Source organism: Cherax quadricarinatus, chromosome 31 (assembly GCF_038502225.1).
Source record: "Cherax quadricarinatus isolate ZL_2023a chromosome 31, ASM3850222v1, whole genome shotgun sequence".
In the NCBI taxonomy this organism is placed as follows: Eukaryota; Metazoa; Arthropoda; class Malacostraca; order Decapoda; family Parastacidae; genus Cherax; species Cherax quadricarinatus.
In genome coordinates, this window is record NC_091322.1 from 23618296 (window position 1) to 23640372 (window position 22077).

General features: G+C 38.5%; 1 protein-coding gene across 1 annotated transcript in view; it reads right to left on the reverse strand.

The window, feature by feature from the left end:
• Nucleotides 1–1272: 1272 nt before the first annotated feature.
• The window catches only part of LOC128698988 (uncharacterized), a 63613-nt gene continuing 42808 nt past the window's right edge, over nucleotides 1273–22077 (reverse strand). Inside the window, exons 4-5 of the mRNA XM_070090269.1 lie at nucleotides 9211–9356; nucleotides 1273–3395 (exon numbers count right to left, since the gene is read on the reverse strand). Coding sequence (XP_069946370.1) covers nucleotides 3168–3395; nucleotides 9211–9356 — 374 coding nt within the window. The 3' untranslated portion in view covers nucleotides 1273–3167. The remainder of the gene's footprint in view (nucleotides 3396–9210; nucleotides 9357–22077) is intronic.

Below are 22077 nucleotides of genomic sequence, written 5' to 3' on the forward strand. Positions count from 1 at the left end.
ATGAATGGAAAATAGTTCAAACAGGTTTGTGAGTCACCATTCAGCATGTATCAACAGACCGGGTCACTCATGGATCACCCACAGCTCAGACCCACTTGAAGAGGCCAAAACAAAAATCAAGTGCCATCTGGATGGGAGAATGTTTTACTGTTTACTGGAGATAGGTAGGAGAAAGTAAAAGCTGTCATTCAATTAAAATTTTTGGTTCATGCAAGGGTGGATAAACGAGATGTGACTGTACTGTGAAATTCAAAATGCTGTTATTGGTGCACAAATAAAGGCGTTTGTAATAAACAAGTTAAAGTACACATTAAGTGTAAGCATAGGAAACATATGTACAGTAATACATTACAGTATGCATGCTACTTTTAAATATAATGGGTCTGGAGAATAAGAAAAGGCAAAGGAGCCATCTGAATTTTTCAATTTTCAAAGGAATATTTCACTAACTCTAATCTGCTTGTTTAAAGGGTATTGCAGTGATTGAATGTAAATGTAAACACATGCAGTTTTATGTTCAATATCTGAAAGGCTAAGAATAATATTGGCTACCCTCTTCAAGTTAGCATATCAGTCCATATTAGTGAAGATATTGTTAGGAACCGAGTGTTAACAAGTCAAAGAGGCTGAGACCTGTCATACAGCATGAGTAGTGAGGGTACATCTATCTTGGTGCATGAGTAGTGAAGGTACAACTATGTTGGTGCATGAGTAGTGAGGGTACAGCTCTCTCAGTGAATGAGTAGTGAGGGTACAGCTCTCTCAGTGAATGAGTAGTAAGGGATGGTGAGGGTACAGCTCACCAAGAATCAGCAGATCCATCTTCCCTGATTGATTAGCTACTTGCCAATGTACTGTTTTCAAGACACTAATTATGGTAACCATTAGCATAATAAAACAAGGGCATCCTGGTACCTCTGCCTGAATCACACACTGTACTATCATTCTTTGTCAGGAAAATGAGTATTATGCTATGTTATAGGTCGATCCATCAGGAGCAGATTGATTCACTCTCGTCAGATACACTGAGGCTGCCACATTACAGTATATGTAATTATTATTATTTTTTATTTTTTTTTATTAACACACTGGCCGATTCCCACCAAGGCAGGGTGGCCCGAAAAAGAAAAACTTTCACTATCATTCACTCCATTACGATGGTGAAAGCTTTTCTTTTTCGGGCCACTCTGCCTTGGTGGGAATCGGCCAGTGTGTTAATAAAAAAAAAAAATAAAAAATAATAATAATTACATATACTGTAATGTGGCAGCCTCAGTGTATCTGATGAGAGTGAATCAATCTGAATTATTATTATAATCAAAAAGAAGCGCTAAGCCACAAGGGCTAGTATATATAATAAATATGTACTATATAAACACTAAAACTTGCCATTGCCATAACAAGAATATATAAAATTATGTACAGTACTAAAATCAGCAAATATTTTGTGATTTAAACTTAAAACATTTTTACATACTGTATTGCTGACTTTATGTATATGAATATATATTTGATTGAGGGATGGAATACTGAAAGATGAGGTGAACCTTAGAATAGACGACAAAAAAAATGGTGGATGGAGCACTGAGGAGTCTGTTGAAAGGACGTTTATCTATGGAGGCAAAAAGAGGAATGTACTAGAGTACAGTGGTGCCAACACTTACGTATTTGTGAGGCATGGGCTTCAAACACTGCAGTGAGGAGGAAGCTAGAGGTAATGGAGAGTTCATGTTTGAGAGTGGTGTGTGTTGTGAATATTATGCAGAGAATTCAGAGCCAAGAAATTAGAACACAATGTTGGGTTATGAAAGGCATAACTCAAAGTTGTGGGAAAGACTCTTCCAAGTATTTGGGTATACAGATAGGATGGAGCAGAACAGGATGCATAAACTTGCAGTAGAAGGAAAGAGCAACAGAGTTCATCCCAGGAAAGGATGGAGTAAAGGGGTAAAGCAAGCTTTGAGTGCTATGAGCTTGAGCATCCAGCAGGTTTATGTGAGCAAGTTAGATCCGAGTGAGTGGAAACAAGTAGTTTTTATGATGTGCTATTGGGAGTGTAAGAAAGGTAACATTTATGAAGGAATTCAGAGGAAACTGGTCAGCCAAACTTGATTCCTGGAGGTGGTATGTACAGAGCTTGCACTCTGGAGGGGTGGGGATATACAGATCAGAGGGTTAATGGAACTGTGATGTCTTCACACTTCTAGCAAGACAGCCATTGAATGAATGATGGTAAATTTTCTTTGGGGAATTTCCCTACCTTGGTGGAAGACTGCCATTTCTAAAGATCTGTGTAGTCCTTCAGGTCAATTATAAAATGACAGTAATTGAAATTCTGCTGTAGTAATAATAAATTACCTTATATTATCAGTAAGAACAACCTCTTAAGTACTATACCTATTAATCAGATCTGCTGAATTACCAGTATACACATGAGTAATAAATTTTGTCAAACCAAATACAATTTGATGCAAATATTCGTGAGTATTTTCCCAGATCGTTAGTTCATACAAATGAAGCTCACATCTGTGACCACTTTATGTACAAGCTTAAAATTGGAGTGAAAATTTAAAATATGAAGAATGCCGTGTTACATTTACATTGCACTAAAGTTTTAAAAATTACATGCTAAAACAATATTGCCAAAAAATTGCTTATGTTTTACAAAACATAATTCATATGAAAATCTTACATAAAAAATTACATCTTTTGGTCATAAAATAAAATAAAATGGTAGAAGGTATATGGTATGGGAATACCGATAAATTATAGATGATAAAGGCAAGAGCAGTAATTGGAAACTTTAAGACAATGTTTCACCAGCACATTAGAATTTTTCAAGTCTTATAGACCCAACTTTATTGCTATATATTGTGATGCCACCAGGTACAGTCTATAAGATGTGAAAAAGTGTGTTGTGAAGGCAAAACACTGACTTAATTAAAGTTTCTAATTACTGCTTGCATCTTCAAATTATACACACAACTATAAAACTATAATACTAAAATTTTCAAGTTTCCTTCTGTATCATTACCATTATAAAATGAGACTTACAGTATAGTAGCTAATAGAGTATACAATATTGTAAAATTTCCTTTCTGCTTATTAAAGCATATACAACAATATTATACATGCCACAATGACTCCAAAGTTTTCATTAAAATGAGTTAATGCCACTCAGAGCCAAAACCATAGGCAGAGTCAGAATCCGAATCAGCATTCATGGATGGCATCATGGAGGGCATCATGGCTGTATGAGGAGAAATATCATCTGCAGGTGCAAGAGCAGAATAAGCTGAAACAGGACGAGTCTGCACAAAATCACGATCTTTCTTAGTTTTTCTCTTCTTGATGGGGCCAAATTTAGGTGGTGGCATGGACTTTGATTCTTTTTCCTGAAAAAAATTGTATTTAGTACACATGCTTATTATTTTATTTTTCCTGGAAAATAAATAACTACCTTTAGTGAGAACAGTTTAGTTTAGCCAAAGGAGATACACCTGGGCTAATAGGCTAATACTGTTAAGTTGATCTAGTACAGAAGTACCAGATATAGCAAATTATTGTAATGTGCAAGAAATGTGTTAATGTTTGATAATCTCCCATTTAATCCAAGTATATGTGCCTTATTGATCTTTAATTCACTCCATTCTATACTTAGATGAACCTCAAGTTATTAAGGAGAAACTCGCTGGGTGCAAGATTCAGAAAAAAAAAAAAAGTGAATGGAGTTTCTTTGAACTACAGTACTTCTGAGGAAGGCATCAGTGATACAAAGGTTTTAACACCAGGTAATACACTATGAACCCCTTTTCAGTAATAATTTCAACAAGGTACACTGTCTGGAAGAAATAATGTTGGCATTTACTTTCATACCTCAGACTAACATCTACATCTTCACTGAAGGTAGTTTTGCAGTCAAATGATTTAATTTTTGCCATAAATAATTATGCCTCCAATGGAGAGCATAAGCTCTTTTTTCTTATTCTGCACTCAGGTTTAAATGATTACTCTCATTGCTACTAAAATACATAAATCTGATAGAGATTATATACAAATTCACATTAAATGATATTGTGTAATACTGTAATTTCAATGCAAAAAGATTTAAAAATGCCAAGTTGGAAATAATACTTTGATTGGAAACTTGATATACAGCACTGTACTGGTAAATAAAAAAAATCTCTGTAATAATAATAATAATAATTATAGGAGGGTGGGTGCAGGAGGAAAGAGGTAGCTTAAAAAAAAAAATTATTTTTTCTTATGAAATGATAGAGAATCTTTTCCCGATTGTAATGACACCAAAAAAACGAAATTTGATGGAAAACTGACGGAATTATGCTCTCGCGAAGTTAGCGACCTCGGCGCTGTTTACAAATCGGCGATTTCGCCCACTTTGAGCCCTATTTTCGGCTAATTCCATTGTTCCAGTCGCCCAAACTCATAGCTATTTCTTTAGAACTTCATTTTTTCTATCGATTGAGTACAAAAAACTGCCCATTTACTGATTTCAACTACCTAATAATGTGGTCAGAAATTTGCAATTTGGCCAATTTCACGAAAACTAAAAAATATGACAATTTCAAAATAAGGTCCAGAATGAACAATGCAGACATTCCAGGCTCTAAAATAACATTTTCTTTGCTCATCAGTCATGTCTCCAGGCCCCTCTGATATTACTCTTGCTTTCTATTTTGAATTTTTATTCAAACAAAAAATATTAGACTTACTATTATGCAGACTACTGCAATGCTGTAATAACTGTATAAATAACATCAACCCATTCATGACTGCATATTAGAATGGCTAGTTGGACATTTATTGGAAAATGGCATCATTTGTTTACTTTTGAACATTGGCAAAAATCAAACATTTCCCCTACTTTGAGCTCCATTTCTAGGTTCTTTTTATAGTAAAATCAATCAAAAACACCACTATTTCTGTAATATGTTTTCCATTCTATCAAATGAGACCAAGAAAACGAGAATACAACCATAAATACTATACGAAAATAGACCACAAAGTCGGCATTTTAATTAAAAAAAACGGTCGGAGTTTTTTTTTTCTCATTATGCACTGCGTGCTCCAGGATTTTTTTTATATGGTGCACACTGACCACACAGACCCATTCTCTCACATGTGGGCCTACCAGCTTTCTCCTGCTTGATTTGAAGCCGCTAGAATTTATGAGTATATATACGTCAAACACGGCACCTCGTAAAACGTATATATACGGCCGCGACAGTCAAAGGGTTAAGGAACAAATGGATTTGTCAGTTAAAAACAGAGTAGGGAAATTAGTAGATGGGGAGATGGAGGTATTGGGTAGACGGGAACATTTTGAGGAACTTTTAAATATCGACAAAGAAAGGGAGGCGGTAATTTCATGCACTGGCCAGGGAGGTATACCATCTTTTAGGAGTGAAGAAGAGCAGGATGTGAGTGTGGGGGAGGTGCATGAGGCATTACGCAGAATGAAAGGGGGTAAAGCATCTGGAACTGACGGGATCATAACAGAAATGTTAAAAGCAGGGGGAGATATAATGGTATTTTTGTTTAATAAATGTATGAAAGAGGGGAAGGTACCTAGGGATTGGGAGAGAGCATGTATAGTTCCTTTATATAAAGGGAAGAGGGACAAAAGAGATTGTAAAAATTATAGAGGACTTAGCTTACTGAGTATACCAGGAAAAGTGTTAGGTAGGGTTATTACTGAAAGAATTAGAGGTAAGACAGAGTGTAGGATTGTGGATGAGCAAGGAGGTTTTAGAGTGGGTAGGGGATGTGTAGATCAAGTGTTTACATTGAAGCATATATGTGAACAGTATTTAGATAAAGGTAGGGAAGTTTTCATTGCATTTATGGCTTTAGAAAAGGCATATGATAGAGTGGATAGAGGAGCAATGTGGCAGATGTTGCAAGTACATTTATATGGAATAGGTAGTAAGTTATTAAATGCTGTAAAGAGTTTTTATGAGGATAGCGAGGCTCAGGTTAGGGTGTGTAGAAGGGAGGGAGACTACTTCCCGGTACAACTAGGTCTTAGACAGGGAGGTGTAATGTCACCATGGTTGTTTAATATATTTATAGATGGGGATGTAAAAGAAGTTGGGGAGAGGGGTGGGATTAAATTATGGGGAATCAAATACAAAATGGAAATTGCCATAGTTACTTTTTGCTGATGATACTGTGTTTATGGGAGATTCTAAAGAAAAATTGCAAAGGTTAGTGGACGAGTTTGGGAGTGTGAGTAAAGGTAGAAAGTTTAAAGTGAACAAAGAAGAGAGTAAGGTGATGAGGGTATCAAATGATTTAGATAAAGAAAAATTGGATATCAAATTGGAGAGGAGTGTGGAAGAAGTGAATGGTTTCAGATATTTGGGAGTTGACGTGTCAACGGATGGATTTATGAAGGATGAGGTTAATCATAGAATTGATGAAGGAAAAAAGGTGAGTGGTGCGTTGAGGTATATGTGGAGACAAAAAATGTTATCTATGGAGGCAAAGAAGGGAATGTATGAAAGCATAGTGGTACCAACACTCTTATATCAGTGTGAAGCTTGGGTTGTAAATGCTGCAGTGAGGAGATGGTTGGAGGCAGTGGAGATGTCCTGTCTAAGGGTAATGCGTGGTGTAAATATTATGCAGAAAATTTGGAGTGTGGAAATTAGGAGAAGGTATGGAGTTAATAAAAGTATTAGTCAGAGGGCTGAAGAGGGGTTGTTGAGGTGGTTTGGTCATTTAGAGAGAATGGATCAATGTAGAATGACATGGAGAGAGTATAAATCTATAGGGGAAGGAAGACGGGGTAGGGGTCATTCTTGAAAAGGTTGGAGGGAGGGGCTAAAGGTGGTTTTGTGGGCGAGGGGCTTGGACTTCCAGCAAGCATGCGTGAGTGCGTTAGATAAGAGTGAATGGAGACGAATGGTATTTGGGACCTGATGAGCAGGGTAATATTTAGTGAAGGGATTCGGGGAAACCGGTCATTTTTATATAGCCGGACTTGAGTCCTGTAAATGGGAAGTACAATGCCTGCACTTTAAAGGAGGAGTTTGGGATATTGGCAGTTTGGAGGGATATGTTGTGTATCTTTATACGTATATGCTTCTAAACTGTTGTATTCTGAGCACCTTTACAAAAACAGTGATTATGTGTGAGTGAGGTGAAAGTGTTGAATGATGATGAAAGTATGTATTTTCTTTTTGGGGAATTTCTTTCTTTTTGGGTCACCCTGCCCCGGTGGGAGACAGCAGACTTGTTAAAAAAAAAAAAAATAATAATAATAATCTATTTCTACAAGTACATGTACAAGGTATACAGGCCTAGCTGACATCAATGACATACTACTATAGAGAAAGAGCCTTGTTATACAGAGCATTTCCTGGAGTTTACCTGGAGAGAGTTCCGGGGGTCAACGCCCCCACAGCCCGGTCTGTGACCAGGCCTCCTGGTGGATCAGAGCCTGATCAACCAGGCTGTTACTGCTGGCTGCACGCAATCCAACGTAGGAGCCATAGCCCAGCTGGTCAGTTACCGACTTTAGGTGCCTGTCCAGTGCCTTCTTGAAGACAGCCAAGGGTCTATTGGTAATCCCCCTTATGTATGCTGGGAGGCAGTTGAACAATCTCGGGCCCATGACACTTATTGTATAATCTCTTAACGTGCTAGTAACACCCCTGCTTTTCATTGGGGGAGATGTTGCATCGTCTGCCTAGTCTTTTGCTTTCGTTGTGAGTGATTTTCATGTGCAATCACTCACAACGAAAGCAAAAGACTTGGCAGATGATGCACCATCCCCCCAATGAAAAGCAGGGGTGTCACTAGCATGTTAAGAGACCATACAATAAGTGTCAGGGGCCCGAGACTGTTCAACTGCCTCCCAGCATACATAAGGGGGATTACCAATAGACCCCTGGCAGTCTTCAAGCTGGCACTGGACAAGCACCTAAAGTCTGTACCTGACCAGCGGGGCTGTGGCTCGTACGTTGGTTTGCGTGCAGCCAGCAGTAACAGCCTGGTTGATCAGGCTCTGATCCACCAGGAGACCTGGTCACAGACCAGGCCGCGGGGGCGTTGACCCCCGGAACTCTCTCCAGGTAAACTCCAGGCAAGTTCATTACTAGTCCCTCTAGGATTTTCCAGGTGTATATAATCATGTATCTCTCCCACCTGCGTTCCAGGGAGTACAGGTTCAGGAACTTCAAGCGCTCCCAGTAATTGAGGAGTTTTATCTCCGTTATGTGCCATGAAGGTTCTCTGTACATTTTCTAGGTCAGCAATTTCACCTGCCTTGAAAGGTGCTGTTCGGGCAAATTAGGTCAATTTTGTCCCCAGGATGTGATCCACACCAGTTGACAAACACTGGGGTACCTATTTTACTGCTAGGCAAACATGGACAGCAGGTGTGTTAAGGAAACACATCCTAATGTTTCCACCCGTATTGGGGATCGACCCTCGGACGTCAGTGTGTGAGCTGAGTGCACTACTGATCGAGCTATGGGACATCTGAGATATGGGTGTTTTAATTTAGAATCTGAGGGGATGAATCTAATATTATTTCACAATTAAACCATAATCTTTTGAGCAACCTTCAGATATTTCAGTCCATCCTAGACAACTATCAAATCCTGACTTGATAATGGTACAGGAAAAACTGAAACACCAAATAGAGTTTAGTCTCAAAATTATTAATTCTGATTTATTCCAGCCATGGCATACAGACTATTTTTACTGCACACTTGATGATTATGATATTTAGTGATAACATTACATTGTACTCTGCAGATATATAAATTTACTATGGAGATTGTTTCTTTTTATTCTTGTACAGTATCTTTCGAATCCAAAATCAAATTTTTTATTCTTAGTTAGGGGTATTAGTTCAAACTTGCATTAATTGTGGAAACTTTTGCAGATAAGAATGTCTAAACATTATATTTTTTATTTTAATTAAAAAATCCCATTAAATTACTTATTCTAATTATAAAATAGATTATGTATGTACTATATTTCTGTTTCATTATAACCAATTTTAAAAACTTTTTTTGTTTTGTTTTTTACTCTTAGTGTTCATTAATGGCTGTAAAAAAGTTTTCACATCAATCTCATTTATTGCATTCCTTTCCCTATTGCCCTCCCCCAAAATTATTCCTTGCCTTTTCCCCTTTCACCCTGCCCTTCTTCTCCTGGTTTTGGAAGTGAGCTTACTGCATCGGGTAGTGAGTCACTGGATCCCCAGGTGCGGTGTAATCTAGCTTCAACATCACGGGAAAGCAAATTGTTGAAGGCCTCAGTCGTCTTCCGCACTTTCACATTTAGGGACCCGATGCGCAGAAATCCAGCTGCCTCTTTTACTGTGAAGAGAACAACAAAGTCACAACACCCATCTTTGGATTACTTTACTACACAAGCTGAGCCATAATTTGGATTATATAACATTAGTCTCATTTATTTAAAAACAAAGAGTAATTCACAAGACAAACACGTAGTCTCTAGATGAGCAGTATTGGCCTAATTGTATCGACAAAACAATGTGAATGAACATTTAAGCATGAATGAATATGTAGGTAAAAAATAATTTAAAGAAGAAATTGATTAAAGAAAGTTACATATAGAAAAAAATTGTGGCAAAATGAAGAACAATATGACACAACAAGTATACTGACAAAATATTGAAAGCACTGCAAGTGGCATTAACATAAACTAACAGCATACTCTGGAAATGAAGACATATTTGCTTATGTGACAACAACATGAGTTAATTTTAGAAACAATGTGATTATTCATTAAGCTTGCTTTGAATGGTAACTGAATGAATATACAATACAGAGCATATCAATGTTACACAAACATACATATTTTTTTTAAAGCTGGACCTAGCTACTGCATAAAACTCTTAAAAGTTGAAATTCAAATTATTCAGTGGGTTTTAATAATGTGATGTGAGTGTAAAATATGCAGCACAGAACTAAAAAAAAATGTAGTTTACATATATGACAGGATGTAGCACTCAAGAAGTTTGTCATGCAGTTATTTATGAAAACAATCACTGTAAATTACATAAAAATCACCAAACACACACATGCACAAAAATATAAATCTATATGTACTGAACATAAAATAAAAATAGAGTAACACACCACACAAAAATAAGCCTTGAATACCCAAAATACATTTTATTTAATAACACACATCAAAACAATTCACATAACTGCATTGTACTGTATGTACACATCACAAAAAAAAGTCATGCAAAAATGAAAAAAAAAAAAAGTTCTCAAGATAACATCAGAAAAAAACTTAAAACTTCAAAACAGTGCCTCCAATGGGAATTAATAAGTAGAGGCTTGGCACACAGCAGGAGGATGGGTGATAGTAGCACACAACCAAGGTGTGACAGGCTACCTGTCTGAAGATTACTGATGCCACAGCCTCGCCAATACTGTGGCGCCGTGACTTGCTGCTACTGCTGCCATGACTGCAACCTGTCTTATGCTGGTGGTGGCGATGGTGGCGGTGACGGTGCAACTTCTCTGAAGGTGGGGTGGTGGTAGTGATGGAGGAAGAGCGTGGAGAGGAAGTATGGACACACCACCAGGTTAATAGCTAGATATCATTACTCTAGACACGACAGACTGAGGATAATATGCAGTGTACACAGGGGTCACAAGTTTGTGTAACGGGTTATGACTTATGGGAAGGGTTACTAACAATACTGAATATCAAAGCTGACAGGATTAATGCTAGAGGTAGGAGACAGCACAGAAGGGGGGAAAAAAAGGCTGAGGTTAGCAGGATTATTAAGAAAGCTTCATTACAGCTCTCACACTTTACAGCAGCCACTATTTTGCTTATTAAATTGTAGAGACTGCCAAATTGTCTTGCAATAAACAGACAAATCTGATTAATGGTTGTGTGTGCCTATTTACTGTTTCCAAGCATTCATGGAATGACATTATCATCATACTTCTTCACCATGACCAATGATTCACATGATGAGAACGCTTGGTGGGTTCTGATTTTCCTTTAACAAACTAATTTGCTTTTATTCCTTGTTGGGTTAAAGACTTTATTTTTTATAAGTTGCATTTAACTTCGCATGAAAGTATATGGTACTGTATAAGAAAGTTTACCATGGTAAGCTCTAGTCATATAATGCACCAAGAAGAATACAGTAAAAGTCTGATAAAATGGACTCCCATAAAGCAGATGTCAGATAAAATGGACAAAAAATCTGGCCAAATGAAGGTTTAACATGTATGTTTAATGGAATGTCCAATTAAATTAGCCATGAAGCAGACCAAATATGTTATGTCTGATCATATACTCAATAAGATGGACCAAGTCTGCTTTATTGCAAGTGTATGGTCCAGGCTTCATCCAGGACCTATTCATTGTCATTGTGGTGGTACAGACAAGCCTCTCGTGCCCAATTGGAAATTATGTTGCCAGAAACAAAATAATTGTTTACAGAGCAAGGATGAGCAAGCAGGTAGGCAGTTAGCCAGTCAGCTTCCTTGTTAATGAATTGTAGACTTAATATTTACATTTCTGTTGTCACAGATCTCCCACATTTGGTACACTTATAGTCTCTGTCTGTTGTTCACATTAGTTAATTACCATTTGTCCAAGGCACTTGTCACTAAGACACTTCATCTGTTTTTGTTAAATATCCAGTACAGTACTGTTTGCCTACCTTCCTCACTCCCATCCACCACTCTCTCCTATTCACTTCCAACACACACTCCACCACCACTCCATTTAAGACAGGCAAGTAGGCAGACTAACAATATTTTCATTAAGAGGGAGAGGAAGAGGGTGTAAGAGTGTAATGTGAGATGTTCCAACCAATGTTCAAGGTAACAACCTAGTTGATCAGGCCCTGATCCTCCTGGAGGCCTGGTCATGGACCGGGCCGCGGGGGCTTTGATCACTGGCAAGTCATTATACGGATGACGAAATGAAGAGGACCCAGAAAGCTATCTTGGGAGATCTAAATTCATTAGTAGGCTTCTACATGAAGTGTCATTTATGACTACATGATGTTGCCTGTTATTAAGGTATGACTGAAAATGCGTGGATGTGTTCCCTATGGTGCCCCGTGGCCTGGTGGCTAAAGCTCTCGCTTCACACGGCGAGGGTCTGGGTTAGATTCCCAGTGAGGGTAGAAACATTGGGCGTGTTTATTTACACATGTTGTCTATGTTCACCCATCAGTAAAATGGGTACCTGGGAGTTAGTCGACTGGTGTGGGTGGCATCATGGGGCAAAACTGACCTAATTTGCCCGAAACGCTCTGCAAAACAATGTCATTGATGTCAGCTAGGCCTGTATACCGTGTATATGTACTAAATAAAGATATTATTATTATGAGTGTATAGCGATTAAGCTTGAGTAGAAGAGTATCATACGGTAGGAACATCTCACATTATTACTCTCATTATGGGATAGATACGGGGTCTTATTTGCTTAAGAAGTGCCTGACCATTATTCTTTCTGAGCCCCCCACCTCCACAGGCGTTGTATAATCCCTCTGGGTTTAGCGCTCCCCCATGATTATAATAATCTTTCTGAATATTAAGACTAAAACTATCTGTCTATTAAGGTGTCACTGAAAATAATAAATCTATAAAGTACACAAGTGAATAATTGAATAAAGCCGTGAGTGCAGTACAGTAGTGTGAGGTAGTGCAAAAATATTTTTTTCCCCGAGTGCGGTATTAAGAGCTTGCTAAGTAATCATGCAATATTGGTACAGAAAGCAGTCCACTTGGAACTAAGGACTCTACCTTAAATAGTCTTTCCAATATATCAAACAGTCTGACTGTGAAAAAAATTTAGTTAATAAAGTGCTCTTGTTTAACTATTAATTTTTTTTAGCTTGTTAACTATCCCAAGATGATAACTGCATACTAATATTAATTCTCCTGGATTTGATAATTAGAGTCTCAATGGTCAAAACATAATTATATTTTTAGATTTTTTTTAATTCTAAATGTAATTAAATCCTAAATAGAAACTTAATAAATTCCTGGCGAAACTGGTGTTTGACGCAGTATACTATTTAGTCCAGCAAGAGAAAATGGGCCTGGTACTCCTTCCATAAAAAACGGAGAAGCTAATATGTCACTAGAGCCTATATAAATTTAATACGCAATCTTATCAGTATAAAATAAGCTAAAAGAGTAAGAAGAAAGTACCTTACCCTATGTTAAATTCTTTGTTTGCTTGTTGATGTGCAAGTATTTGGAGATGGATATTTGAGCCATGTACATTTACTTGTGGGTTGTCTATTACCTGTGGACACAAATAGTTCAGTGTGCAATTTCCTCGTTTATAATAGCGACAAGGAAGAATTTTATCTTCCCTTAAATTCCCTGTTATCTTGCTTGATGATAAAAAGTGTTTGGAGATGGTTATGCGACTACTGAGGAGTAGAAGACTAATTCGTCTATTATTTGGACTGGTAAAGCCCTGCTTCCCGGAAGATAGGAAAAAAAATGTTACCCAGTCTGGGAGGAAATTATAAAGGAAGTAGTTTCCTCCGGAAAGAGCAACGGGAACAGTAGATGCCCAATTAGGCCAGGTGGATCCAAGGAGCCGATGTTTGGCGCCCCGACCAGTTGACCAAAGACAAACATCCCATGCAGAGAAAACACGGAAAATTTGTCACTAATACGGGGGTAGAGCAAAACATCTACATTTCACAAAGGCCAGCGCATAAATCGTTAGGTCAGATTAGACCCCAAGCCTAAGCACTGGCAGAGCCAGTTCTATAACGGTACCCTTTCAGGCAGGAAAAAATTATTGAGCTGGATAATGTAAAGAGCCTCACAGCTCGTATAAATTCAGCCAAGCACCTAAATTACCGGGAAAGCTTGAAGTCCCTAGAACTTTACTCCTTAGAACGTTGCCCCGTGAGCTGGTCGCTAAAGCTCTCGCTTCACACGGCGAGGGCTCGAGTTCGATTCCCAGCGAGGGTAGAAACATTGGACGTGTTTCTTTACACCTGTTGTCTATGTTCCTCATCAGTAAAATGGGTACCTGGGAGTTAGTTGACTGGTGTGGGTCGCATCCTGGGAGAAAGCTGACCTAATTTGCCCGAAATGCTCTGCATAACTTGTTTGCACAGAACTGCTTAATGCCTCAAATGATGTAGTGGAAGTTTTAGCAGTAAAGATCGAGAACCAAAACCTAGTCATTGTGGTAGTCTACAAGCCTCCGGATGCAACATCCCAGCAATTCCAGGAACAGCTGTCAAAAATTGACCACTGTCTGGAAAATCTACCAGCTCCTGCCCCCAACATCTTGCTCCTGGGGGATTTCAACTTGAGGCACCTAAAATGGAGGAATATAGCAAATAATGTTGTTGCAGTGATAACACCAGGAGGCAGCTCTGACGAGAACTCTCTCACACACACACATACACACACACACACACACACACACACACACACACACACACACACACACACACACACACACACACACACCCACTCACACACACACACACACACACACACACACACACACACACACACGCACACGCACGCACGCACGCACGCACGCGCACACACACACACACACACACACACACACACACACACACGAGCTTTTAAATCTCTGCACAAAATTCAACTTAAACCAGGAAATAATAGAGCCTACTAGACAGGAGAATACACTAGACCTTATCTTCACTAACAATGATGATCTGATAAGAAATGTCACCATATCAAAAACAATATACTCAGATCACAACATAATCGAGGTTCAGACATGTATGCGCGAAGCCCCAGACCGACAAAATGAGATTAGTCACGAGGGAGCCTTCACCAAATTCAACTTCAATAAATAACAAAAAAAAAAAGGCACAATACCAAGAACGCACAACAAGAAGAACATAAAGTGGGACCAAGTAAACCAAGTCCTAAACGATATAAGCTGGGAAGATAGACTAAGCAACACAGACCCCAACTTATGCCTAGAACAGATTAACTCGGTGGCACTCGATGTATGCTCAAGGCTTATTCCTTCAAGAAAGAGGAGGAGTAGATGTAAAATAGAAAGACAGGGGCTCCCTTTACAGACGACGGAAAAGAATAACAGAGCGGCTAAAAGAGGCCAATATATCTGAAATGCGTAGGGAGTCACTGGTCAGAGAAATATCAAACATCGAACTTAAGCTAAAGGAATCTTATAGGAGTCAGGAATCGCGGGAAGAACTAAAAGCCATAAATGAAATCGAAAGAAACCCAAAGTATTTCTTTTCTTATGCCAAATCAAAGTCGAGAACAACATCCAGTATTGGGCCCCTACTTAAACAAGATGGGTCCTACACAGATGACAGCAAGGAAATGAGTGAGCTACTCAAGTCACAATATCACTCAGTTTTTAGCAAGCCGCTAACCAGACAGAGTCGAAGATCAAAATGAATTTTTTACGAAAGCCACAGAATTTGGTTAACACAAACCTATCTGATATTATCCTGACGCCAAATGACTTCGAACAGGCGATAAATGACATGGCCATACACTCTGCCCCAGGGCCAGATTCGTGGAACTCCGTGTTCATCAAGAACTGCAAGAAGCCCCTATCACGAGATTTTACCATCCTATGGAGAAGGAGCATGGACACGGGGGTCGTCTCACAGTTACTAAAAACAACAGACATAGCCCCACTCCACAAAGGGGGCAGTAAAGCAATAGCAAAGAACTACAGACCGATAGCACTAACATCCCATATCATAAAAATCTTTGAAAGGATCCTAAGAAGCAAGATCGCCACCCATCTAGATAACCATCAATAACAAAAAAAAGGCACAATACCGTGAGTGGAACGATACACAAATAACCCGCTCATAGAAGAGAGGGGCTTACGACGACGTTTCGGTCCGACTTGGACCATCAATTACACAACCCAGGGCAACATGGGTTTAGAGCAGGTCGCTCCTGTCTGTCTCAGCTACTGGATCACTACGACAAGGTCCTAGATGCACTAGAAGACAAAAAGAATGCAGATGTAATATATACAGACTTTGCAAAAGCCTTCGACAAGTGTGACCATGGCGTAATAGCGCACAAAATGCGTGCTAAAGGAATAACAGGAAAAGTTGGTAGATGGATCTATAATTTCCTCACAAACAGAACACAAAGAGTAGTAGTCAACAGAGTAAAGTCTGAGGCGGCTACGGTGAAAAGCTCTGTTCCACAAGGCACAGTACTTGCTCCCATCTTGTTTCTCATCCTCATATCTGACATAGACAAGGATGTCAGCCACAGCACCGTGTCTTCCTTTGCAGATGACACCCGAATCTGCATGACAGTGTCTTCCATTGCAGACACTGCAAGGCTCCAGGCGGACATCAACCAAATCTTTCAGTGGGCTGTAGAAAACAATATGAAGTTCAACGATGAGAAATTTCAATTACTCCGATATGGTAAACATGAGGAAATCAAAACTTCATCAGAGTACAAAACAAATTCTGGCCACAAAATAGAGCGAAAAACCAACGTCAAAGACCTGGGAGTGATCATGTCGGAGGATCTCACCTTCAAGGACCATAACATTGTGTCAATCGCATCTGCTAGAAAAATGACAGGATGGATAATGAGAACCTTCAAAACTAGGGATGCCAAGCCCATGATGACACTCTTCAGGTCGCTTGTTCTATCTAGGCTGGAATATTGCTGCACACTAACAGCACCTTTCAAGGTAGGTGAAATTGCTGACCTAGAAAATGTACAGAGAACCTTCACGGCGCGCATAACGGAGATAAAACACCTCAATTACTGGGAGCGCTTGAAGTTCCTGAACCTGTATTCCCTGGAACGCAGGCGGGAGAGATACATGATCATATACACCTGGAAAATCCTAGAGGGACTAGTACCGAACTTGCACACGAAAATCACTCACAACGAAAGCAAAATACTTGGCAGACGATGCAACATCACCCCAATGAAATGCAGGGGTGTCACTAGCACGTTAAGAGACAATACAATAAGTGTCAGGGGCCCAAGACTGTTCAACTGCCTCCCAGCATACATCAGGGGGATTACCAATAGACCCCTGGCAGTCTTCAAGCAGGCACTGGACAAGCACCTAAAGTCGGTACCTGACCAGCCGGGCTGTGGCTCGTACGTTGGACTGCATGCAACCAGCAGTAATAGCCTGGCTGATCAGGCTCTGATCCACCAGGAGGCCTGGTCACAGACCGGACCGCGGGGGCGTTGACCCCCGGAACTCTCTCCAGGTAAACTCCAGGTAATAAGCGAGTTTCTAGATAGTAGTATGTCATTGATGTCAGCTAGGCCTGTATACCTTGTACATGTACTTGTAGATATACGGATATATAATGTAGGCGAGAAAGGTGCCTCATAATCTACACCTGGAAGTTACTGGATCCAAAACTGCACACCGAAATTACTACTTATAAACACAAGAGGCTTGAAAGACGGTGCTAGATATCTCCAATGAAAAGCAGAAGAGCGATGAGTACACTGAGAGAGAACTCAATAAGTGTTAAAGGACCCCGACTGTTCAACGCCTTTCATTCATGCATAAGGGAGATTAATAATAAACCCCCTGACGTTTTCAAGAGGGAACTTGACAGATTCCTCATAAGTTCCTGAGCTGATGGCTGTGGTCGTCAGTTAAGGTTAAGAATCAGCAATTGGCTTGCCTCTGGCAACATAAATGTCTGAATAGGAAAAGTGTTCTTGCCTGAACCACGTCTTTAAAACATTTACTGTGAGCAAACTCAGCAAAACCGCGTACTAATAATTTCTGAGCATAAAAATGAATAGTAGTCTATTCAAAACGCATTATGTGGACACACGTTGTGACACCCTTTACTATACCAATAAATACAACAACAGTGCCCATTTTCAAGAAGAAATTTTTCCAAAAGTATTATAAAGTCAATGGTTGTGAGGTGAGGAGCATCAGACACTGGTAGCAAGAGTGACACTGCACTACACATGTACACTCACATACAAAATAATACATATCCTCAGCATTCGCTCAAGCTGAGGTTAAAACTCTTATATACTTTTATGAGACATTTATTTATTCCACTATATACTAGATCGATATTTTTAAGGTCAATTATCTTAGTATATGAATACTGACTCTATGGTTGGGTTTCTAAAAATAAATAAAGTAGATAATGCAGTCTGAAAGGTATTTTCTTACTCGACATACTGCGCCAGCATCTCGATTAACCACTAATTAATTTACTACAGTAAGTAATACTACACTATGCAATAAAGTAGTAACAATTAGCATGGTAAAACATTCATACTTTCTTCTAAATGTTAAAATATATTAAATTATAGTTCAAATTTGATAAGTGGAAAATGGGACGAGGTTAAGATTGTTAATTTCAGACAGGTGGACATGTGGAGGGTAGATGAGCTTAGAGGCGAGGGGTACGACAGGCAATGAGAGGTGGAAAGAGTGGCTTAGTGAGACTCAGAGGTGAGTGATGAGGTGAACCAGGAGAGGAGGCTGGAGGTATCACTGTCGGGGTAGTCGTAGTGCAGGTCGTGGTAGGTGCGCTCTGACCGGAAGAATACAACATCAACCAGCCCCTCCACACAACACTGTACCTTCTCAACACCACATACTATCAACACAACACTATACGCTCTCATACTATCAGCACAACACTATACGCTCTCATACTATCAGCACAACACTATACACTCTCATACTATCAACACAACACTTATACACTCTCATACTATTAACACAACACTATACACTCTCATACTATCAACACTATACACTCTCATACTATCAACAACACTATACACTCTCATACTATCAACAACACTATACACTCTCATACTATCAACACTATACACTCTCATACTATCAACAACACAATACACTCTCATACTATCAACATTATACACTCTCATACTATCAACAACACTATACACTCTCATACTATCAACAACACTATACACTCTCATACTATCAACACTATACACTCTCATACTATCAACAACACAATACACTCTCATACTATCAACATTATACACTCTCATACTATCAACAACACTATACACTCTCATACTATCAACAACACTATACACTCTCATACTATCAACACAACACAATACACTCTCACACTATCAACAACACTATACACTCTCATACTATCAACAACACTATACACTCTCATACTATCAACACAACACAATACACTCTCACACTATCAACAACACTATACACTCTCATACTATCAACAACACTATACACTCTCATACTATCAACAACACTATACACTCTCATACTATCAACAACACTATACACTCTCATACTATCAACAACACTATACACTCTCATACTATCAACAACACTATACACTCTTACACTATCAACACAACAGTATACACTCTCATACTATCAAGAACACTATACACTTTCATACTATCAACACTATACACTCTCATACTATCAACACAACACTATACACACACTATCAACACTATACACTCTTATACTATCAACACAACACTATACACTCATACTATCAACACTATACACACTCACACTATCAACACAACAGTATACACTCTCATACTATCAACAACACTATACACTCTCATACTATCAACAACACTATACACTCTCATACTATCAACAACACTATACACTCTCATACTATCAACAACACTATACACTCTCATACTATCAACAACACTATACACTCTTACACTATCAACACAACAGTATACACTCTCATACTATCAAGAACACTATACACTTTCATACTATCAACACTATACACTCTCATACTATCAACACAACACTATACACACACTATCAACACTATACACTCTTATACTATCAACACAACACTATACACTCATACTATCAACACTATACACTCTCATACTATCAACACTATACACACACTATCAACACAACACTATACACTCTCATACTATCAACAACACTATACACTCTCATACTATCAACACTATACACTCTTATACTATCAACACAACACTATACACTCATACTATCAACACTATACACTCTCATACTATCAACACTATACACACTCACACTATCAACACAACACTATACACTCATACTATCAACACTATACACACTCACACTATCAACACAACAGTATACACTCTCATACTATCAAGAACACTATACACTCTCATACTATCAACACAACACTATACACACTCACACTATCAACACTATACACTCTTATACTATCAACACAACACTATACACTCATACTATCAACACTATACACACTCACACTATCAACACAACACTATACACTCTCATACTATCAACACAACACTACACACTCATACTATCAACAACACTATACACTCTCATACTATCAACACAACACTACACACTCTCATACTATCAACACAACACTATACACTCATACTATCAACAACACTATACACTCTCATACTATCAACACAACACTATACACTCTCACACTATCAACACAACACTATACACTCTCACACTATCAACACAACACTATACACTCTCACACTATCAACACAACACTATACACTCTCACACTATCAACACAACACTATACACTCTCACACTATCAACACAACACTATACACTCTCACACTATCAACACAACACTATACACTCTCACACTATCAACACAACACTATACACTCTCACACTATCAACACAACAGTATACACTCTCACACTATCAACACAACACTATACACTCTCATACTATCAACAACACTATACACTCTCACACTATCAACACAACACTATACACTCTCATACTATCAACAACACTATACACTCTCACACTATCAACACAACAGTATACACTCTCACACTATCAACACAACACTATACACTCTCATACTATCAACACAACACTATACACTCTCATACTATCAACACAACAGTATACACTCTCACACTATCAACACAACACTATACACTCTCATACTATCAACACAACAGTATACACTCTCACACTATCAACACAACACTATACACTCTCACACTATCAACAACACTATACACTCTCATACTATCAACAACACTATACACTCTCATACTATCAACAACACTATACACTCTCATACTATCAACAACACTATACACTCTCATACTATCAATACAACACTATACACTCTCATACTATCAACAACACTATACACTCTCACACTATCAACAACACTATACACTCTCACACTATCAACACAACACTATACACTCTCATACTATCAACAACACTATACACTCTCATACTATCAACACAACACTATACACTCTCACACTATCAACAACACTATACACTCTCATACTATCAACAACACTATACACTCTCATACTATCAACAACACTATACACTCTCATACTATCAACACAACACTATACACTCTCATACTATCAACACAACATTATACACTCTCATACTATCAACAACACTATACACTCTCATACTATCAACACAACATTATACACTCTCATACTATCAACAACACTATACACTCTCATACTATCAACACAACACTATACACTCTCATACTATCAACAACACTATACACTCTCACACTATCAACAACACTATACACTCTCATACTATCAACACAACACTATACACTCTCATACTATCAACAACACTATACACTCTCATACTATCAACAACACTATACACTCTCATACTATCAACACAACACTATACACTCTCATACTATCAACAACACTATACACTCTCATACTATCAACAACACTATACACTCTCATACTATCAACAACACTATACACTCTCACACAATCAACAACACTATACACTCTCACACTATCAACAACACTATACACTCTCATACTATCAACAACACTATACACTCTCACACTATCAACAACACTATACACTCTCACACTATCAACAACACTATACACTCATACTATCAACAACACTATACACTCTCATACTATCAACACAACACTATACACTCTCACACTATCAACAACACTATACACTCTCACACTATCAACAACACTATACACTCTCATACTATCAACACAACACTATACACTCTCA